Source organism: Fragaria vesca, linkage group LG7, assembly GCF_000184155.1.
Source record: "Fragaria vesca subsp. vesca linkage group LG7, FraVesHawaii_1.0, whole genome shotgun sequence".
Taxonomy (NCBI): domain Eukaryota; kingdom Viridiplantae; phylum Streptophyta; class Magnoliopsida; order Rosales; family Rosaceae; genus Fragaria; species Fragaria vesca.
The window spans coordinates 19,364,035-19,382,312 of record NC_020497.1 but is presented as its reverse complement, the minus strand read 5'-3'; the positions used below and the strand labels follow the sequence as shown (position 1 = coordinate 19,382,312).

Genomic DNA, 18,278 nt, shown 5'->3' with positions numbered 1-18,278 from the left:
TTGGAGTTGTTTTTCTCCGATCACACCTGATCAAACCATGTCCTCTCCCTCTCCCAGTCGTCGTCGCTGCCAAGCTTGTCACCACAAGCCTCAACCCCTCCCGCCGCTGCTGAGCACCACAAGCCATGCCGCTCCAATCCCAAAACAACCCGTCACCGCCATGCAGAAACCCACGCCGCCGAGCCCCGAAAATCTCGCCTCAGATCCACCAAATCGTCCAGCCCACTGCCAGAAAATCTCACCTCAGATCCACCAGTCTAAAGGGGTCAGCAGAGAGAAGGGAGCTTGAGGATGGGATTATTGCTCAGAGGCAAAGGGAGAGAGGACAACAGTTGATCGGAGAAAAACAACTCCGATTTAGTTCTTCCTTTCACTCTCGCAAAACCCTCACCCTCAAACCCAAATCTCAGATGGCCTCACCTCAAGTCTCAACCGCCGGACATAGCTGAAGACCTCAACGGCGTCCTCTGCTCCGCCTAGAAACTGGACGAACCAAAGCAGGGTACAATGGTGGCTCCAATGGTGGAAAACTCTGAAGCATCTTCTGGAATCAAAGCAGGGTACAATATTGATGATTGATGCAGAGTTGCAGACCCTTTCTCTTCCCTTTTCTCCCCTCACTCGCCTACTAAACGTCCTTCAAACGCCAACTAACGGCCTTAATAAAAAATTGATCCACGCGTCAATTTGGACGGTGGAGATTCCGGGTGCATATGTACACGGGTGCGCTGAATAATTTTTCATTGAATTAGCTTGGGTTCAGGAATGGAAGCATATTTGGCTTGAGGTTGATTCCGCCATTGTTCTTAACTTCATCCATTCCCCTCTTCTTATTCCATGAAGATTTCGTGTTGCTTGGGATAATTGCATGTATCGTGTCTCGCAAATGCAATTTCGGTGTTCTCATATATTCAGAGAAGAGAATCAGATAGCAAATGCACTAGAAAACTTCGGTTTATCTTCTTCAGGCTTGGTTTATTGGGACTCAATCCCCTAATTCCTTATGAATTTATGCCATCAGGATCAACTCGGTTGACCTCATTTTCGCTTTCTTCAATGATTTACTTTCAGTGTTGCTTTCTCTTGTAGGTTATGTTGCTTTGTTTTTTGTTGGAAGGAGTTTTGTTAAGTCTCATTCCCTTATGTTCCCCTGACTTTCTTTTTACTTAACAAATGGAGTTCAACTCCTTTTATTCAAAAATAAATAAATAAATTTTCAAACTCAGCAATTGTTTCATTTGTTTGTATAAAAGAGAACTTTCATACACAAAGTTTAAGGTAGCATGATATTCAAGAATTCCAAATTTTAGTTTGGTACTTGCAAAACTTGTTTGCATGTTGAGAAAGGCTTATAATTTGAAGTGTGGGAAAAAAAAAAAATACAAGAAAAACAGTATTACAACTGCAACAAAATCAAAAGAAGGATGAACTTTTATTGTGACAACAGCAAGATAATTACTGACAAAGTTCAAAAGAAACAGACTCGTTCCTTTTAGCAAGGAGAAACAAAATCCACACAACTATCTAGCTTGACATATTCAACAATTAATTACAGCATAAAGTTTAAGCACAATGCTATTGAGGTACCGTGAAAAGGCAAAGCTCCATGGCAAGTTTACCAGCAAGGAACCAAGTATAGTCCAGAAACCAACTGCGAATCCCAATCCCAAGCTCAAATAGAACCATTTGTCTTCAAGAAAATCATATCCTCTCTCTTGCTCAACTGTTGGTGGTAATGGTATCACCTTGCTGCAATTCTTGATGAGTGGAAGTCCGCAGAGTTCATTGCCAACAAAGCCGGACTGATTAAAGCTCTGAAGCTGAGTGCCTTCTGGAATCCGTCCCGTCAGATTGTTGTAAGACACATTCAAGTGATTCAGAAAATTCATCCTTGTCATGCTTGCAGGAATTACACCAAAAAGATGGTTCTTAGACAAATCAAGAGTTTCTAACGCACTCAAATTACCAATCTTTGAAGGGATTCTTCCGGTCAAACAATTGTTTGATAAGTTCAAAGTTTGCAAGGCAATGAGGCTGGTCAGTTCCTCAGGTATCTCCCCAGATATAATGTTGGCTGAAATGTCCATGCTTTTTACAGATGGAAGAATCTTGCTATATCGCATTTCCTTCCCTTTTGTCACCAAGACCGCATTATCTTCGTATGTTGTCGCTCTGAACTCATATTCAATGTTAAAAGAAGTAAACCTATCTGATTTGGACAAGGTTTTCATGGAACTAAAACTGTTGAAGCATATTGGTATTGTTCCAGAGAGATTGTTATTTGCAATGTCCAAAATTTGAAGATATTTGAGATTACAAAGTTCATGCGGAATGACTCCCTGAAACTTATTTGAACGAAGGCTAAGAACCACCAAGCTTGAAAGGCCGTTTCCTATCCATGGTGGTAAGCTTCCCTCCAACTTATTAAGACCAAGGTCAACAACCTCCAATTTACTCCAATTCTGCATTGATGAAGGCAACTCATCCCCAGAGAGCTGATTATTGCGCAGGTTAAGTGATACGAGGCTTAACAAGTGTCCCATGGAGCTTGGAATATTCCCAGTGAAACTGTTACTTTCTAAATTCACATACTTCAGGTTTTTCCAATTCATCCAACAATCAGGAATTCTTCCAACAAGATGATTGTTCCCGAGATGAAGAAGTCCAAGTAGTTTTGGCCCATCTCTTGTATCGCAAAAGAAGTGGCTGACAGATCCAGAAAATGATGAATTGGAAAGATCTAGCAGGCCTACGTTGGAAGAAACCAGAGGCAATGAACCGTTGAACTGGTTAGAACTTAGGTCAATTGTCGAAAACATCTCTGCAGCTAAACTTGGAAGCTCCCCATGCAGTTGATTGTGAGAAAGATTAAGATAAAATATAGATGAGTTCCAAACGCAATTCGGAAGGGTATCCGAAAGTCCTGTGCCAGATAAGCTTAGTTCACTTAAACGGAATGGTGGTTTCTGAATCCACGTAGGAAATTCAGGCCCCAGATGATAGTTGCATATTTGTGCGACTTTTATCATGCTAATTATTCTTATTACTTATTTATTTTGTGATGTTTTCTTATTTTTAATTAACTTTATTTGTTTTTAGGTGTTTTGAAGTCAAACAAAGAAAAAGGAGATAATTGGGCTTAATTAGGATCCCTAATCCTAGTTGGATTGGTGATGGACGTGAGATATAGGTTAACTAACCTATTTATACAAGGGAGCAGCCGAACAAGAGGGAGAGGCCGAACAAGAACCAGAGAGAAAAAGAGAAGAAAGAAAGGGAAGAAAGAAAGAGAAGAAAAAGAGAGAGAAGGAGAAGAAAGAAAGGAGAGGAAAAAGAACTCGATCGGCAAAGATCTTCTTCAATCAAGTTTTCTTCTTCTCACCCTTATTTCATCTTCCATGTATTCTCTGATGTTCTTAATCAAGATTATGTGTAACTAAACTCCTTAGTAGTTAGGGGCTGATCAAAGCCCTAGATATGTCTTCGATTTCGAACCCTAATTGATTTATATAATTTTAGATGAGAATTTCTTCACTGATTGTTCATTGATAATTCTATTGCATGTTTCATTGAGTCGACACTTTGATGCATGTTTTAGGGTTTATTATTTTGAATGTGTTTATGACTGACATATCGTTGCATATTCTATGAGAGATAACAAGTTCTTTCCAGGTACTTGTGTGAAGTGATTCCTTGGTAATCTAAGGCTACCGACATTGACCTTAGATTCTTTGTTGCTACTCAAACGTTCTTAGATCTTCATGATTTCAGTTATTTTGATCTAGATACCGACATTTCATAGATCAATTAATTGGGAATATAGTTAAGTCGATACCGACATTTCACTTAACATGGCAAGTAAGAGAACGTAATACGGTTAATGACCTAACGACATTGGCTTAACTGTGAGTGCATTCATCTTTAGTCATTGACATTGTTTTGGGGTGATTGAAGCGTATCTAGTGGTGGAGAGAAGTTCCTAGCTATTGTTTCTCTCATATTTACATCCATATTCACTTTTTAATATTCTGTTTTCAGCAGTACTTCTGTTTTATCTATTTTTGTTCACCAATCAAAACAACTCCGAATACCCTCAAAATTTTTGTGGTAGTCCACCACTGTGTCTAGTTACTGTGTATTTAATTTCATAATTTTTGGTTGAGTCTAGATTAGCTAATTAATTAGGTTTCTGCTCCTAGGTCGAGTCTGCCAGATTTCTGGTTTACGCGTCTGTTTGTGTTTCTTGTGTGTTTAAGTCTTAGTATCACCAATCCTCTGCGAGTAATGACCCTTATTTGCCGTTTACTACATTGATATAATTGATTTGATAATAGGGTATCTTTGTAGGTGCTTTTGCGCCTATCACCAGATGCCAAAAATCTAAGTACAAGTACTCAAGTTTTTGAAAAGGAGGAATCCAATCTCAACTAGTATTGAGCGTCAATGAATTTCCATTTCCTTGGAAGCTTGACAATTCCGTAAGATGAGTAAAATGAGCTTCAGACACTACACCTTGAAATGAATTATAAGATATATCCAAGTCAGTTAGCATCTTGAGTTGACCAATGCTTTCTGGAAGAGTTCCATTGAACTGATTGTGAGAGATGTCTAATGTTTCTAAGCATGACAGATTACCCAGGGACACTGGAATGGGACCTGATATTGAGTTATCAGAAAGATCAAGGACGCTCAAGTTTGTAAAGGTTCCTACCTGCTCTGTCAACTGACCAGAAAGACTACAAGATCCCAAAGACAATGTCTCTATTCTATTTGAACCACACACAGACAAAGTTTCAAAGATCTTTGATAACCTTCCAACCGTGAATTGGTTGAGTGAAAGATCAAGAACCATCAACTTACAAAGATTTCCCAATGAGTTTGAAATTTCACCCTGGAAGTTATTGTGAGAAAGAATTAAGGACTCAAGAGAGTTAAAACTATACAACCACTCAGGTATGGTTGAATTGAAAGTGTTCCATTCGAGATTAAGGACTTTAAGACCAGTCATATTCACCATACCATCTGGCAGTGGCCCTGCAAGTGCATTGTATCCCAGGTTCAAATGAGTGAGCTCTTTGTGGTTAAACAACCACTCAGGTATGGAATCGTTAAAAAGATTACCAGAGAGATCAATTTCCCAGAGAGACGTGATGTTGTTTGGACTGCTGGGAATCGGACCTTGGAAAATACAATCCTCCAGATGAAGAGAAACTAGATTTTTAAAACTGAAACCCACCCAGGAATGAATGAACTAAATAAATTCACAGAAAGGTCAAGGATTGCTAGTGAAGTAAAATTGACGATTGGTAGAGAGGGAATGTGATCGAGATGACAACCACTCATGTGTAACTCTACCAAAGAGGGGAGCATGTTTGTCACTAGCAGCCAATGATCAGATGCTTTGCTAAGATTGACACGACTCATGTCTAGGTGTTCCAACTGAGAAAGACCAGAAATCCAGTGAAGGTTCTCAACTTTCAGGTCGTAGCCACCACCAAGAGAGAGATGGCTTAGACTGGAAAGATTTCCAAGTTGACAGGGAATCAAACCCTCGAACCATGCGAGTGAGAGGTCAAGATGAGTTAAACTTTTGAGAGAACCAAAGAAGCTAGGAATCTGAGTTCCTCGAAAATTGTTGTAACTTAGGTTTAAGTAGGTAAGATGCGTTAAATTGAGTAGTGAAGGATTTATCTTACCACGCAAGGAAGCCCGATAATCAGGGTTATCGAGATGCAACTCATGGATGTGGCCTGTGGAGTTATCACATACAACTCCAACCCAATGGCAGCAGTTGGAATTTTCATCAGCAACCCATGATGAAAGGCGGTTGGAGGGATCAGTAAGATCTTGCTTGAAAATGAGAAGTGCTTGTTTTTCACTTTCTCTACAAGCAGGCACACCCAGGTTTCCATTACATGAACCAATACAAGTACTAATGGCTGCAATAGCAAGCAACCTGAGAAGGAAGAAAGTTCTCATGGATATATGCATAGAGTTGTATAAAGTTGGTGATCGACTGAATGGTGATATGTATGAAACAGACTCATCTGGGGTGCTATATATACAAACACGGTCCAAACAAGAGCCTATTATCAGTGTTCATAGGAACAGCGCCAGATGTAGTGTATTCACACACATAAGTATCAGAACTCAGGGACTATGCACACACGTTAATTAACTTTCTTTTTTGTCTTTGGACACAGACCAAAAAAATCCAATGGAAATTCATGGGATTCAATGATTCTCACAAGACTAAAGTAACTATACAACACTATTAAGTAAAGTAAAAAGACCTTGACCCGCAAAAATCCATTCGAGTTCTGTTCCCATCAACAACTTTGATTACGGCAGACACGTTTTTCATGTTTGGTTGGTCCCTCCTTAAAGGAGGTGAGAAACCATGTGGGAATTTACACATCAAGAAAGCAAGAATTACGTATCAAAAAAAAGAAAGCAAGAATTACTATTGGTTTGGTGACCCAGGACTATGCACACACGTTAATTGACTTTCTTTTTTGTCTTTGGATACACGGAGCGGATGCAATGCACGTGCACTGGAACCAGGCACATGGGTTAACAGACGTCAGTTTAGTCGTTGGTTATTGAACAATAATCATATGAAGACAAAAACAATTTAACCCCAGTAAATTTATTGGACCTGAGAAGTCATGGTTGAGGGATGTTGGTGAACCACCGCCAAAGCTACCGCTCGGCCGGCGGAGCGACAATGTATTATTCGAGCCCGCGTTGCCCAGAAAACAACATTGCACCTTTGCCGCCGTACAATGACTTCAATCCCTGTTGGTTGCAGATATTAATTTCCCAAGTATAAGGTTAGGACTTTAGGCATATATAGATGAGAAGTTCAGAAACCCAGAATCCCGGTTGCTTACTTATGAATCAATTCAAACCATGGCCGCCGCTACTCATCCAAAGTAACCATATTTCATCTGTTTTCCGCCGCTACTCACCCATAATTCCAAAGTAACCCATCCGAAACCCATAATCACGCTCTATCCTTTCCCAAATGGAAGACCCGACCTTTCGTTTTCCGGCGGCAATGGAAGCAACGGTGCTCACGAAGAGACTGAAACTTGGAATCCTCAATTCCTCCTCTTATTTCTATTTTTGATTGGATCAGATTAGGCCGATATCAGACATTCTCTTCCTCGATTGCGAAGGGGAATTCTTCATTTATTTTTTCCGATGAGAAGGCATTCTTCATCTTTTCAACTTCCAAATTTTTACCTTGGTTTAATTATCTAATTTAATTTTTGCTCAACTCATCTCTTTTACCTTGTTGACCAGTTTTTTTTTTGTTTAGGTTCTTTTAACGTCGTTAGTGTGGAGGTCAGTGCTAGGTAGATGATAGATGAAATGAATGGCTAAGATTGCATATTGGTTATTTGTTCACTCGCACTGAGGTGCATTCTCACAAAGACTAAGTAAAACGACATTGACCCGCAAAAATCCCTTCGAGTACGTTCTGTTCCCGTCAACAACTTTGACTACGGCAGACACACGTTTTCCAAACTCAAGAGGACGGTAGGGTATAAAGATGCATGCCATTTTTGTCTAATTGCAGTGATGTGGGGATGGAAAACTTGTACAGATGCAGTAGTGTATTGGCAAGGAAAGTGAACGAACAACTAACTATTGGTCTAGTATGTTCATCATAATGTTGGATGAGATCTAAGTTTGAGTTCAATCCCATCAAGACGAAACTGTAAAGAACTAAGTTTACAGTTATCTTCGTAATAATTTAACTCGTAAACATGACAAAATATACGTGGACTCCATATCTATATACACAGCAGACGAACAAATTACTAGGCTTACCAACCAACAATCTGTTTTCCTCCTAAGCCAGAGTACCTCTAGTAGCGGCCAAACAATTGAATAATAATGTTTTAAATTAACCAAATGAAAATCCAGTTAGGAGTTGGTTGCTCAAGGGGTGACTGTATCTAGTTGTTTGTTTCTCTTTTTCATATCAAAAACAAAAACAAAACTAATTCAACGAAAACGGTTCAGAATTAATCAGAGAACAAAGCATATATACCATAAAACAGACGACAATAAAGTGATGTACACCATAAACACAGACTAGCTAGTACTAGTATGCTTTAATTCCTTTCTAATGATCATGTCATCAAATGTACAGTACAACTGTATAAGCAATTAAATTGAATTGAAGAAAATATGAAACTTGTAATGGAAACACAATTTGCATCAAATCTGAGAAGGAAAGAGACAACACCTGCAAGATGATACCATAGATCCGACTCTTTCTTTCTGTCACAGATAGAAAAACATGGGTAAGCAGTACTATAAAGACATATGAATGAATCTCAGTTACTTGACATTCTTCACAATTTAGACCAGATATAAACTTTGGCATTCTAAGTAGATATGGCACATGGAACAAGTATATGAAAATGAAACATCTGCAGAAAACAGAAACCATAGAAGGAGATTTTTCTATGATGAGAAAATTTGCAATTAAATGAACTAAATCTAAGCCTAAAGATATTCAGTTACAATGTTACATTATAAAAGAAAATGCTCCATGGAATGTTGACCAACAAATTAAGAACCATGTATACTTTAAAAACATAACATGAATCTCAATCTCAAGCTCAGGTAGCACCACTCGTCTTCAAGTTATTCATAACTCTGTGTTGCTCAACTGTTGGTGGTATCACCTTACTTGCACTGCAAGGCTTGGTGAGTGGAGGTCTACGAAGTTCAGTTCCAAGAAAGCTTGGCTGAACAAGGCTCTGAAGCTGAGTGTTTTCACCGATCAAACTGTTATAGGACAAGTTCAAGTGACTCAGAAATGTCATCCTCACTACGCTAGCAGGAAGTTCACCAGAAAGTTGCTTGATGGAGAAATCAACAGAAAGTTGGTTGATGGAGAAATCAAGAGATCCTAACCATTCCATATTGCCAATCTTTTAAGGGATTTCTGATCAAAATAATTTCTGATAAATTCAAATTTCGCAAGCCTATGTTTGTTACCAATCCAAAAATGTCACTCTATTCAACTTCTCTGCCGTTAATCATCAAGAACAAATTATCTAAGCAACTTCTGCATACTCACGCCATAGCATCAAAAAAACAATGAAGTAATGTCACCATTCGACTTTGACTTGTTTACCCATTGCACTAGGCTACCCACAAATCTATTGGGACTTCGACAAACATGAACTTGTGTAGTTCTTTTCAATATTGAGATTCACACAAAAGCATGAAAAATACATGAACAACATTGTTAACAGCTGACAGTAACAATTATATAGAACAGTATAACTGAATATGGATGGTCTTATTTTTGCACAGAACAACCTATAAAAAACGATCAAATATAGCTAGTCTTATTTTTGCATAAAATTCTATCACCTGAAAACTATGAATATTCTGAGCTGCTCAGACAGTTAAAATCAAACAAAATGAACAATTTCTACTGATCACTGAGAGAGGTTTGGGATGGTACCAGCAAGATTTGTGCGTCTTCCTCCTCAAATAGTATCAGGCCTGACTGTAGCAGGCCCAAAACTACTGGTGTGGACCTCTTTTGGTCTTAACAAATTATCACCGGCCCAACAAAACCCAACATTACAGAAAGGACAGCGGTTGACGACGGCCGCGGCTGAGGTAAACGAGGTAATGAGACAAGAGCAGAAAACAAGCCATCTATACATTTCAAGTTTATGTGATTATTTACTGTCAATGATAATGTAACTTATGATGGATCGAGTACGACAAATAGAGTTTAATTAGCTACTTGAAACTTTATAAATATGAGGTAAACTGCTACACACAACCATGGAAAGAACTGTAAATCCATTTCGAGTGCGCTCCCAAATTCCATGGTGTATTTATCTTTTTTCTTTTCAATAAATTATTCTCTTTTCATCAAGGTTTAAGCACTCTCACCCATTGTCACTAAATCCTAACCTTAAGTTCTTAACAACTAAACAAAATTACAGCTATCAAACACATGATTAACTTGTAACGCAACTCTGGGGCATGAGTAATCGTTATTTACATAAACAGTTCTGGTTAGACAGATTTATAATCCGTTCATTAATTTAATCTAATTCGGTACCTTAACGATCATCAATTTGGATGAAATTTTGAATGAATGATCTATACATTAGTATCAATAAACTCAATGATTGAGATGTAGAAATATGACCGAAAAGTGAGTCAAATAAAGAACTTCACACTTTAATTTCAAAGCGAAGTTTCGCTCTGGATAAGAACTGTAGTTTTATAATTTTAACTTTCTAAGTAACAAAATTCGTATTAGAGTAAATCGGTAAAACTTGACGAAAAGATCGTTGACAAAAGTATTCACACTTGTTATGTAGGATTTATTTGTCGAGAAAGTTTTGTCGTACCTTTGTCATTTTATTTTGGTTTAAACTTTGAAAGGAGATCAAATGGTTGATTCAAAGTAAATTCTCTGACTCAGCAATTATTTCATTTGTTTGTATATATACAAGAGAACTTTGACACACAAAGTTTAAGGTAGCATGATATTCAAGAATTCCAAATTTTAGTTGGTACTTGCAACACTTGTTTCTTGAGAAAGGCTTATAATTTAGAGTGTGTGGGAAAAAAAAAGAGCACAAGAAAAACAGTATTACAACTGCAACAAAATCAATAGAAGGATGAACTTTTATTGTGACAACAGCAAGATGATTACAGACAAAGTTCAAAAGAAACAGACAAGTTCTTTTTAGCAAGGAGAAACAAAATCCACACAACTATCTAGCTAGACATATTCAACAATTAATTACAGCATAAAGTTTAAGCACAATGCTATTGAGGTACCGTGAAAAGGCAAAGCTCCATGGCAAGTTTACCAGTAAGGAACCAAGTATAGTCCAGAAACCAACTGCGAATCCCAATCCCAAGCTCAAATAGAACCACTTGTCTTCAAGAAAATCATATCCTCTCTCTTGCTCAACTGTTGGTGGTAATGGTATCACCTTGCTTGCACTGCAATTCTTGATGAGAGGAGGTCCGCAGAGTTCATTGCCAACAAAGCCGGACTGATCAAGGCTCTGAAGCTGAGTGCTTTCTGGAATCCGTCCCGTCAGATTGTTGTAAGACACATTCAAGTGATTCAGAAATGTCATCCTTGTCATGCTTGCAGGAATTACACCAAAAAAGATGGTTCTTAGACAAATCAAGAGATTCTAGTCGTCCCATATTACCGATCTTTGTAGGAATTCTACCGGTCAGAAGATTACCGGATATATTCAAATTTTGCAAGCTGATGAGACTGGTCAGTTCCTCCGGCATCTCCCCAGATATAGCGTTGGCTGAAAGGTCCATGCTTGTTACCCATCCAAGGATCTTACTGTATTCCACTTCTCTTCCTTTTGTCACTAGGAATGAGCTATCAATGTACCTTCCATAATCGACAATATCAAACCATTCAATGGAACCATCTGATACTGGCACTACGACCATGGCGCTGAAATTCTGAAAGCATCTTGGTATTGTACCTGAGAGATTGTTATCGGCAAGGTCCAAGATTTGGAGGTTATTGAGAGCACAGAGTTCATCAGGAATGTCTCCATGTAGCTTATTCGAACGAAGGTTAAGAACCACCAAACTTGAATAGCCATTTTCTATCATTGCTGCTGGTAAGCTTCCCACAAACTTATTTTCACCAAGGTCAAGAACCCTCATATTCATGGAATACATCAGAGATGGAGGTAACTCTCCAGATAGAGAATTATTGCGCAGGTGCAATGATCGGAGGTTCAAGGAACCCAAGGAGCTCGAAATGTTTCCAGATAAATTGTTGTTCTCTAAATTCAGCACTTCCAAAAATCTCCAGTTCTTCCAACAATCAGGAATGTTTCCACTGAGAAGATTGTTTCCAAGAAGCAGATATGAAACTCGCTTTGGTATATCGATCTTATCACAAAAGAAATGGAAGACAGAACCAGAAAAAGATGAATTGGAGAGATCCAGTAAATCCATTGCTGAGGAGACTAGGGGTAATGAACCATTGAACTGGTTAAAACTAAGGTCAACTGTTGACCCTTGTGCAGCATCTATATTTTGAATCTCTCCATACAATTGATTCTGTGAGAGATTCATGTAATATAATTGGGAAGAAAAGTTCCAAAACCAAGTCGGAATGGTATCTGAAATTCCTGTGTTGGATAGGCTTAAAAACTGCAATCTAGTCTGTCTTTGAAGCCACAAGGGAAATTCAGGTCCTATATGCCAATAATCTAGGACCAACCTCTGAAGACTAAAAGGAGGAAACCAGCCTCGACGAGTTTTCAGAGTCAAGGAGTTTGCATTAGCATTGAAGAACTCCAAGCTTGCAAGATGAGCAAAATGAACTTCTGACACTACACCTTCTAATGAATTATAAGAAATTTCCAATTCTGTTATCATTTTGAGTTGCCCTATACTTTCTGGAAGAGTTCCATTGAACTGATTGTGAGAAATGTCTAAGTTCATCATGGATGACAGATTTCCTATGGACACTGGAATTGGACCTGATATTGAATTAAAAGAAAGATCAAGGTAGCTTAGATTCTTACACTTTCCTATCTGCTCAGTCAAATGACCTGAAAAATTATTATGTTTCAGTGACAGATAGTCGATTTGATGTGAACTCTCAAAGAATTCTGATACATTTCCATTAAAGTTGTTTGAGGACAGATCAAGGGAAATCAACTCACGAAGATATCCCAATGTGTTTGGGATCTTCCCTTTCAACATATTATCATCTAAGTTTAGCTCAGCAATGGATGTCAAGTTTCCAATGTCACTCGGAATTTCACCATCCAACTTATTGGAGGAAAGACGTATGGATTCAAGATTTTTAAGGCTATACAACCATTTAGGTATGGAAGAATGGAAATTGTTCGATTCCAGATGAAGAGTTTTAAGACCAGTCATATTCACAATACCACCGGGAAACGGCCCTCCAAATTGATTGTATCCTAGTCTCAAAAGAGTGAGTTCCCTGTGGTTAAACAGCCACTCAGGTATTGGAAGTGTGAGACTATTCTGTGACAAATCAATTTCCCTAAGAGATGTGATATTGTGAGGACTGCCAGGAATAGGACCTTGGAAACCACATCCAAAAAGATCAAGAGAAGCTAGATTTCGAAGACTTAAAAACCACCTGGGGATCAAAGAGTTGAAGGAATTGAGAGAAAGATCAAGGATGGCAAGTGAAGTGAAATTTGTGATAGGTAGAGGTGGAATATTAACAAGTCCACATTGGGACAAATGCAACTCTACCAAAGAGGGGAGCATGTTTGTGACTTGCAACCAATGATCTGATGCTTTGCTAAGATTTACACGACTCATGTCCAGGTATTCCAACTGAGAAAGACCAGATATCCAGTGAAGGCTCTCAACTATATTCACACCATTATAATTATCGAGACGTAGGTCGCGTAGACTGGAGAGATTTCCTAGTTGATGAGGGATTGTTCCCTCGAACCCAGCGTAGGAGAGGTTAAGATATCTTAAACTTTTAAGAGAACCCAAGAATGCAGGAATCTGAATTCCTTGAAAATCATTTTTACTAAGGTCTAAGTATCTCAGATGCTTTAAGATGAGCAAGGAAGGATTTATCTTACCGCCCAACATAGGGTTGACTTCCACCCAAACAGAATCAGGCTTACTGAGATGGAGCTCAAGGATATGGCCGGTTATGTTATCACAGACCACTCCAGTCCATTTGCAACAGTCTCCTCCACCGCCCCACGATAGAAGCCGATTTGCAGGGTCCTTGAGGTCTTGCCTGAACTTCAAAAGGGCATCTCTTTCACTTTCTTTACAAAGCACAGCCAGGTTTCCATTGCAAGAACCCATACTGATTGTAAGGGTTGCAATAGTGAAGAGCCTGAGAAGTAAGACTATTCTCATGGATCTCTCCATCAAGTTTTATGATTGAAGTTGGGTAATGTGTGAAGCAGAGACGTCTAATGTTCTATGTATACTACAAGCTAGCAAGGTCCAACTGGAGACTAATCTTAACCCAAAAAAAAAAAAAAAAAAAAAAAAAAAAAAAAAAAACCAAAAAAAAAAGAAAACTTCTGCTATGGTCCAATTCTAGTTTGATACTTTTCAGAGTCAATGGTGAATGATATAATGGGGCAGACATTGTTGATTTTTAGTAACAAGTTTGGCAGGACTCAAGGGGAAGAAATAACAGAGAACCATCGTACTTAAGAATGAGGGTGACTGACTTATATCATTTTAAACTCATAATCCTTTTACACTATCAAATATTTATATCCTGGGAATGTTATTTAAGCCCTTAAGTATTGACAATTTCACAAAATAAAGTGATAGAAACTTAAGAAGTATGATTGTGAGTGAGTGAGCGACATGTTTCCACATCAACAAGAAAAAAGAATTCCACGTTAGACTAAAGACTGTTTGGAATTCAATCACTGACCAGTTCTGCCTCTGGAATATATGATCTCATTAGCCATGCTTGCTTCTGGTTAAAATTCATCAAACTTCCTCCCCTTCTCCTCGTTTGTGCCTAGTACATAAAAAATAATATATACATAAATCAATGTATGAAATATAATTTGAATTGGACAAAACATGAACTGGTGCATTCTTTTCTCTTGATGTTCACACAAAACATGAAAAATACAATGATGACATTTCAGTTGACAGTAACAATTTTATAGAGATACCAGAACCAAAAGAGGTTTGATTAAGTACGTGTAGCTATAATCCGGCTAATTCTAAGAGTCTTAGGCCTAAAAGTTTGTTATATCATAAGTATAAGCTAAGCACAATGCTATTATGGATTAGCAAAAGAACAGTAGCTATAATCTGATCATTCTAAGAGTACATGGCCTCAGAGTTCGTTATTATTTTTCTATATTTCTTGTGATTTCATCATTGAAGTAGTTATAGTCCAGCAATTTTATCTGCTGTAAACTATGTAGCGAAGGAATCAGTAGAACAGAAATATGACTTTGTGGCTTATAATACAGAATAACCTACCAAAAGCAATCAAGTACTTAAATTTATGGTGGAGTTGGAGAAATGAATTCTGAATGTTCGAAACATTCAAACAATTACAGCATGAAGTTTGATCACAATGCTATTGAGCAATCTTGCAAAAATAGAGCTCCAGGGCAGGTTTACAAGCAGTGAACCAAATATACCCCAGAAACCAACCAGGAATCCCAACCCCAAGCTCAGGTAGAACCACTTGTCTTCAAGTAAATCATATCCTCTCTCTTGCTCAAGTGTTGGTGGTATCACATTGCTTGCACTACAATTCTTGATGAGAGGAGCTCCACAGAGTTCATTGCCAAGAAAGCCGGACTGATCAAGGCTCTGAAGCTGAGTACTTTCTGGAATCCGTCCTGTCAGATTGTTGTGGGACAAGTTCAAGTGACTCAGAAATGTCATTCTTGTCATGCTTGCTGGAATTTCACCAGAAAGTTTGTTCATAGACAAATCTAGAGATTCTAGTCGTCCCATATATCCGATCTTTGAAGGGATTCTACCTGTGAGAAGATTACCAGATACATTCAGGTTTTGCAAGCTGATGAGACTGGTTATTTCCTCAGGGATCTCCCCAGATATAGTGTTGGCTGAAAGGTCCATGCTTGTTAGCAATCCGAGAATGTTGCCGTATTCTGCTTCTCTCCCTTTTGTCACCAAAAACATAATATCTATGTTCCTTTGGAGGACTGAACCATAAGCAAATTCAAATGGGACAACTACACCATTTAAGTCTGACGAGTCTACCATTGCACTGAAATTGTTGAAGCATCTTGGTAATGTTCCCGAGATATTGTTATGTGCAAGGTCCAAGATTTGGAGATCTTTGAGATTACAAAGTTCATCAGGAATGGCTCCTCGAAGATTATTTAAACGAAGGTTGAGAATTTTCAATTTCAAAAGACATTTCCCTATCCATGAGGGTAGGCTCCCCACAAGTGCATTGCCTCGAAGGTCAGCGACTATCAAATCAGAACAGTTCTGCATGGATAGAGGTAGTTCTCCGGACAGATTATTGTTCCGCAGGTTCAGTAATCGAAGCCAGACCAAGTTCCCTATGGAGCTTGGTATGTTCCCACTTAAATTGTTGTTCTCTAACTCCAAGACCACCAACTCTTCCCAATTCCTAAAACAATCAGGAATCTTTCCGGTAAGAAGATTGTTCCCAATATAGAGACGAGTAAGTTGATGTGGTATCTTATCACAAAAGAAGTGAAAGACAGATCCGGAAAAGGAAGAATTGGAAAGATCCAGTATATCCAAGGTAGATGAGACTAGTGGTAATGAACCCTGAAACTGGTTACTGCTTAGGTCTACTACAGCTAACCCCTCTGCAGATATATTTTCAATATTCCCATGCAAGTGATTGTTTGAAAGGTTTAGGTAACTTAGCTGGGAAGATGAGTTCCAAAACCAATTCGGAATGGTACCTGAAATTCCTGTACTGGATAGGCTTAAGAAGTCTAATTGCCTTTGTGTCTGAAGCCACATCGGAAATTCAGGTGCAAGATGCCAGTAATCTAAGAACATTCCTCTAAGTTGGAAAGGAGGAATCCAATCTCGAGGAGTTTCTAGAGTCAATGAGTTTCCTCTTGCTTCAAATTGTTCGAGTCTTGTAAGATGAGTGAAATGAACTTCAGACACTACACCTTGAAATGAATTATGATGTATAACCAATTGGGTTAGCCTTTTGAGTTGGCCAATGCTTTCTGGCAGAACTCCATCAAACTGATTGTAACCAAGATCAAGCAAGCTTAAACTTGTTATGTTTCCTATTTGGGATGTTAAATGACCAGAAAAATTGTTACTATTTAACCGAAGTGATTCGATATGATGTGAACTACATGCAGCCAAACGTTCAAGGAATTCTGATCCATTTCCATTGAAATTGTTAACCGATAGATCGAGCTCTATCAAGTTACAGAGATTTCCCAATGACTCTGGGACTTCCCCTCCAAAATCATTTCCCATAAGAATTAGAGATTCAAGATAGTTCAAACCAGACAATGACTCAGGTATCATTCCTCCAAAGCTTGCTTGTGAAAGGTCAAGATGAGTTAAACTTTCAAGAGAACCAAAAAAGCTAGGAATCTGTGTTCCTTGAAAATCATTGTACCTTAGATTCAAGCGGGTAAGATGTGTTAAATTGAGCAGGGAAGGATTTAGCTTACCACCGAAGGCATTGGAATCGCCCCAATCTGAATCAAGATGCAGCTCATGGATGTGACCAGTTGAGTTATCACAGACAACTCCAGCCCAACGGCAGCAGTCAGAATCTTCTTCAGAAACCCATGTTGAAAGGCGGTTGGAGGGATCAGTAAGATCTTGCTTGAAAATGAGAAGCGCTTGTTTTTCACTTTCTCTACAAGCAGGCACAACCAGGTTTCCGATGCATGAACCAATACTAGAAGCAATGGTTGCAAAAGTTAGGAACCTGAGAAGTAAGACAGCTCTCATGGAACTTCCCATAAGAGTTGTATGAAGTTGGTGATGTGTATGGGCGGCCAGAGCCGTCTAGAGTGTTACATATAGTAGCAGTCTAGCAGGATCCAGATTGCTACTACATACAAGTCCAGGGTGACTTCTGAGCTAAATTTAGACAAGGATTAATTACAAAAGACTCCCCGAATTATAAGGTCACTATCGTTTACATACCTAACTATGAAAATCTTACGATTTCATACCTAAGTTTTGTTTCAATTACAATTTCATACCTTTGTCTCCAACGGTGTTAGATATCTCAGTTAAGTGCTGATGTGGCAAAGATTTGGGTTTCTTTCAAGGGTATTTGTGACCATCAGTTCAATTCCTCTAAACACCGGTGATCCCATTTTTCTTTTCTCCGCGTCGGGTTGCGACGAGATCCGGGTTGGGTAGAACGAGAGCTGGGTCGAGCGTGGGTGGCGCAGGCTAATCGGCGTCGGGCGAGGGCGGAGCCCACGGATTGCGGGGGGCGCGGATCTTGTCACTGTCGAGGTGCTGCCTGATCGAGGCTAGGCTGTAGAGACGCAGATGCCTTGGGGTGGAGGCGCGCCGGTTTGGAGTTGATCGGGGAGGCGGAGATGGGTTCCAGATCCGATCGTGGGGCGGCGTCAGGGCGCTTCTCTGGTTCGTCGTCATGGAGAGGGACGACGCTGTGGTTCTGGGTTCCGGGTCGGGGCAGAGGATGGACGTGAGCGGCGCTGGGCGGAGTAGAGGCACCGGAAGCCTGGGCTGATCGGCCGGTGATGGGCTGAGCGGCAGAG

General features: G+C 39.2%; 1 protein-coding gene and 2 pseudogenes across 3 annotated transcripts; all 3 read right to left on the bottom strand.

The window, feature by feature from the left end:
- Positions 1–90: 90 nt before the first annotated feature.
- Positions 91–6,022, bottom strand: LOC101297598 (annotated as a pseudogene). The gene is made up of 4 exons (XR_185366.1): positions 4,729–6,022; positions 4,373–4,656; positions 1,554–2,999; positions 91–225 (listed from the first exon to the last, which is right to left on the bottom strand). The product of XR_185366.1 is annotated as an LRR receptor-like serine/threonine-protein kinase GSO1-like (transcript).
- A 4,651-nt stretch (positions 6,023–10,673) lies between these two features.
- LOC101291967 lies at positions 10,674–13,935 on the bottom strand (annotated as a pseudogene). Its single transcript, XR_185286.1, has 2 exons — positions 12,609–13,935; positions 10,674–12,536 (listed from the first exon to the last, which is right to left on the bottom strand). The product of XR_185286.1 is annotated as a leucine-rich repeat receptor protein kinase EXS-like (transcript).
- A 1,155-nt stretch (positions 13,936–15,090) lies between these two features.
- Positions 15,091–17,502, bottom strand: LOC101291672 (LRR receptor-like serine/threonine-protein kinase GSO1-like). The gene has a single exon (XM_004307721.1). It carries the CDS (start codon positions 17,500–17,502, stop codon positions 15,091–15,093), a length of 2,412 nt encoding a protein of 803 aa, XP_004307769.1.
- Between the last annotated feature and the right edge of the window lie 776 nt (positions 17,503–18,278).